This window comes from Dioscorea cayenensis, chromosome 5, assembly GCF_009730915.1.
Source record: "Dioscorea cayenensis subsp. rotundata cultivar TDr96_F1 chromosome 5, TDr96_F1_v2_PseudoChromosome.rev07_lg8_w22 25.fasta, whole genome shotgun sequence".
In the NCBI taxonomy this organism is placed as follows: domain Eukaryota; kingdom Viridiplantae; phylum Streptophyta; class Magnoliopsida; order Dioscoreales; family Dioscoreaceae; genus Dioscorea; species Dioscorea cayenensis.
In genome coordinates this window covers 32,131,871-32,136,143 of record NC_052475.1, presented here as the reverse complement: position 1 = coordinate 32,136,143, position 4,273 = coordinate 32,131,871, and the positions used below count along the sequence as shown (strand labels likewise).

At 35.2% G+C, this 4,273-nt stretch overlaps 1 protein-coding gene across 1 annotated transcript; it reads left to right on the top strand.

Annotated features, from left to right (window-relative positions):
* Positions 1-667: 667 nt before the first annotated feature.
* LOC120262068 (zinc transporter ZTP29) lies at positions 668-4,181 on the top strand. The gene is made up of 7 exons (XM_039270124.1): positions 668-830; positions 1,482-1,540; positions 1,634-1,726; positions 1,849-1,938; positions 2,019-2,100; positions 2,848-2,903; positions 4,027-4,181. Exons 1-7 carry the CDS (start codon positions 767-769, stop codon positions 4,117-4,119), a joined length of 537 nt encoding a protein of 178 aa, XP_039126058.1. The 5' UTR covers positions 668-766; the 3' UTR covers positions 4,120-4,181.
* The last annotated feature ends 92 nt before the right edge of the window (positions 4,182-4,273 follow it).

Sequence of the window (4,273 nt, the reverse complement as noted above, 5' to 3'; positions counted from 1 at the left end):
AGCAAACGCAAGCATCCAATGCCCAACGTGACCTCTTTTTCCAAGCTTATAACTGACCCGCTCCGGGCCTGTCTAAATGGGCCGACTAATCGGTGAGGCCCGCCATTCCAGCCCGGTATAATATTATAATCCTCACAAATATTTATCTATATATAACATGGATTTCCTAAAAAAACATAGCTTGTTGTGAATATACCAATGCAACTAAAATCAAATTGTCAAAATGCAATTAAATCTTTTTTAAGGTACACCATTACTATTGCACATGTGAAAACATACATGCATAAAATAAAAAAATTGCTAACACTATGAAAAATCTCGCATAAAAATAAAATAATAGTTTAGTATTTACATAATTCATTATTTTTTTACATATCATCATTTAGTAATGTTCACATATATAAATATATATATATATATTTATATTTAGGGGTGCCCAATAATAATTCTAAATTTTCGGGAAGTATATATAAAACACGCAATTGAAAGATTTTGCAGGGACATAGATACAAAAACACCCATTCATTTTCGGGTTCCGGCCCGATAAGATAGGATCAGTGCAACAGTACTCCAGCCCGGCCCGTTATAAGTACAGTCCACGAGGCCCACTACCTATTTCATGCCGTATATAAATACCTACACAGCCCTCCTATGTTTTTTCATCAAATCCATTCCCGCCCCCCCTTTCTCTCCATCTCTCGATCTCTCTCTCTCCCTCTCTTCTCCCATCCTGCTAGCGAGAAGCACCATTGGAGGAGCGATCTTCATGGATTCCCAGGTTCTTGTGGCGCTTGCCTTCTCTATGGTCGGCGGGTTGAGTACATCCATAGGTACTTCAACGATTTGCTAGTTCGTTTCTTTTGTTGTTCTTTTTTCCAAAGAGATTCGTGGATTTGAGTGATGGTTTTGCTTTGTTTTAGTTTTTATTTCAGTTGATTTTAGTTTTGGGAATGTATGCTTCTCTTGTTTGTTGAGATCATGAGTTGTTTAATTGATGAGACTGTTTTATTCGCTCGGGGTATGGTTGATGATCCACATCTCTTACTGAGTTAATGTTTTGCTGGATTTCCAGTAATTGATTCTCTGGTTTGTGGTGATCGTGAGTTTGATTTGATTTGCAATCGCTTTGAATTATTTTTGTTCTTTATTGCGTCGATATTTCTTTGGTTTAATTCTTTGTTTTTCAGTGTTTAAAAAGCCTTCGCTTCGATTTCTTCTTGTATTCTTATTAAGGAAGGTTTGGTGTTTGATGAATTGAATCAGTGGAATTAGCATTTTTAAATATTTGCCTGCTATTAGAAGGAATTAGTCATACTATGAACCAAGAGAAGCATGAAAACTTTAATTTTATTATTGCAGTGCCTTTTGCACTGGTTTTAGTAGCAAGGGAACTCCTTCATTGCCTGTAATGACTTAATATTGATGGCAAGTGAATAAGAATGTGACTGTTAACCTTACTAAACACATGCTGTTTGGATCAGGTGCACTCTTGGTGGTTCTTAATCCCACTCCCAATCTTAAAATGCTTGGCCTATTACAGGTATGTTCTTGTTTTGCGAAGCTTTTGTTTTGCTTATTCCCTTTTTTTTTCTATTGTAACAAGCGGGAATTAATTGTATGACTGTCTTGTCAGGGTTTTGCTGCTGGCCTTATGTTGAGCATATCTTTTTTAGACTTGGCACATAATGCCATGAATTCCATTGGCTTCTTAAAGGGTAACCTATGGGTGAGACAGCTTCTTATGCGACTGCTTACTGATATTCGACTGATGTGAACCTGAAATTTGATTGTTTATTTATTTAGTTTCTCTCCTTTCTCATGGTTTGTTTACACTTATCATTTTTGCAGTTCTTTGCAGGAGTTATTCTGTTTGCCTTTATTGTCAATTTCATCCCAGAGCCAACCCTTGTTCCAAATGCTGACGAAAGAAAGAAACAAGTTTGAATGCTATTCTTTCCTTTAAGCAACACAGTTTTTTGTGGCCAAATATTAAACTTTTTGTGTGCTTTGGGTAATAGGAAGATGATGATGGATCAGGCAAAGACCTGATGAAAAAACATCGCCGTCAAGTCTTGTTTAGTGGGATAATAACTGCAGTTGGTAAGCATGTGATTAAATAATCTTCTTTAAGGTCAAGTTTGTAAGCATATTATGCAGTATATACACATACTTTCTTGGCATATGTACAATGCAAAACCACTTGCCCTAGACTCCTAATGGTGCATCCCCTATTAAACCTGAATGAGCAGAACCTATCCTATGTCTCATGAATCTTTCAGTCCTTTTTGTCATTCACTGATGCTTGGTTGTAACTTTTTCGTTTCCTTTGGAAGTAAAAGTAGTCTTCATGGGAAAATAAATATATTCTTCTGCTATCTGTGGATATTTTAGTTTTTTGTACTTATCTAAAGAATGCTAAAAGTTCATAGTGCTTGAGGGTAAATTGCCAATCCATTCAATTGGTAAAGCAAGTATATGATTTTTCTACCATTTACATCAATAATTGTGTTTGCAGCTGATAATTAATTTAATGACAAAAACGGCCTCTTTGAATGATGTGATGTAATCCCTAAAATGTATGAACTATAAAGTGTTTTGTTTCTTAATTTATTAACTTCTAGAAGTACAAGGTTGATACAGGCTATAATCATTACCTTTCAAAATATAACAAACGCTTTGATCTATGCTATCCATTGATTTATATAATAAGTTGATGTTGTATCTGCAATATAGGTTGGAAAAGCACACAAAAATCTCCTAATTTACATGATATATTGGCCCTTTGTGCACTGTTCCATATAATTTTGGTTTCGTTTTTTATGTCTTGGTTCTTTTTGGAACATGCAGGCATTAGTTTGCACAACTTCCCTGAGGGAATGGCAGTGTTTCTGGGTTCTATGAAGGTATCTGTCATCTTCCATAATACTTGTAACATGGATTCTACATGATGTAATTAATCAGTATTGTTTGTGAAAATTATGCATTGCCTTTTTTTTTTTTTAATGTTTTTTACAGTATCATCCATTGCCTATCCTTTTTTAGAATGTAAGTAATGAGTCTGGCTGGTTATCAGCATGCTAGTTATATGGGCAACATTCTAAGTACAATGGCTGGCCATGATGACATATAACATCATGCCGCACAAGTACTTGCATGATTTTGCATAGCCTCTCTATGTCTTGCATGACAACCTTCTAGCTTGACGACTATATGAATATGCTGAAGACCACATGCACCTGCATTTTATATAGGAACATACTTTTGGCCAGAGAAGTCAGATGGCTACTTTTCCAAGTCTGAATATTTATTGAAACCTAGATATACTAACTCACCAGATTTCCCTTTAAATTCTTGTGCTGAATAATAGTGGATTATGTTGCCACAGTCCTCACTCCACATTCCCACCAAATGTGTTCGGAATCTGTATTGCAGAAAATTGCAGAGTTCCAAGCCTTGAAGATTAATACACATGTTCTCCAATCTTAGAGATGTCAGCCAGACACTACCACTGTTGAAGGATTCACTAATTGCCTTACATTTGAATTGCTCTGTCAATGCTCCTTATTCCAATGAAGTATGCCAACAATTCAAATATTTGTTGCCATTTTGGTTACTGGGGCACCCCCTGGGAGAGTCCTTACCAGTCTTTTATGTGTTGGTGGTTTACTGCATAATTCTGATATACTCTTATTATCTAATGGTACTATTTGCATATTCAAATTTCTAATTTTTGCCCTACATATTTCAGGTTTTATTGCTAATTTGATTCTGTTTTTTGGATAAAGAAATTCTTGAGATAGGTTATGCACAGTTGAAGCCGTGTCTGTCGGACTTTACTAATTTTTTGCTTACTCAATATATATTGAAAGGCAATAATTTGATAATTCTTTACTAGAGGAGCCTGTATTGCCATTGTGGTTTTATTGTCAAGTTATGAAATTATTTTTGTTGATATTTGTGTTTCCTTATGCTATTAGTTAATGATTGTTGCTGTTTTATTTATCAATCTTGTTTATTGAATTATAGGGCCTACGTGTTGGACTGAACTTAGCTTTGGCTATTGCTTTACACAATATTCCAGAGGTTAGCCCTCAACTTATATGGAATTATTCATACTAGCAAAAATTATGCATCCCTGCAACATGTCACTGGCAGTCTGGCATACTTAAATTACTATCCTATGTGTTCCCTTATTGTTTGCAGATAAATCTGTTTCATTTTCTATGATGTTGGATGATTTGTTTTTTAACATGTGCTGATAAAGAAAGTTGAA

What these genes read in the sequence shown, in the direction of transcription:
- LOC120262068 (XM_039270124.1), top strand. Translation starts at nt 767, where the DNA reads ATGGATTCCCAGGTTCTTGTGGCGCTTGCCTTCTCTATGGTCGGCGGG. An exon ending in AAATGCTTGGCCTATTACAG is followed by an intron (nt 1,541 to 1,633) that starts GTATGTTCTTGT and finishes CTGTCTTGTCAG; the next exon opens with GGTTTTGCTGCTGGCCTTAT. An exon ending in TGTTTCTGGGTTCTATGAAG is followed by an intron (nt 2,904 to 4,026) that starts GTATCTGTCATC and finishes ATTGAATTATAG; the next exon opens with GGCCTACGTGTTGGACTGAA.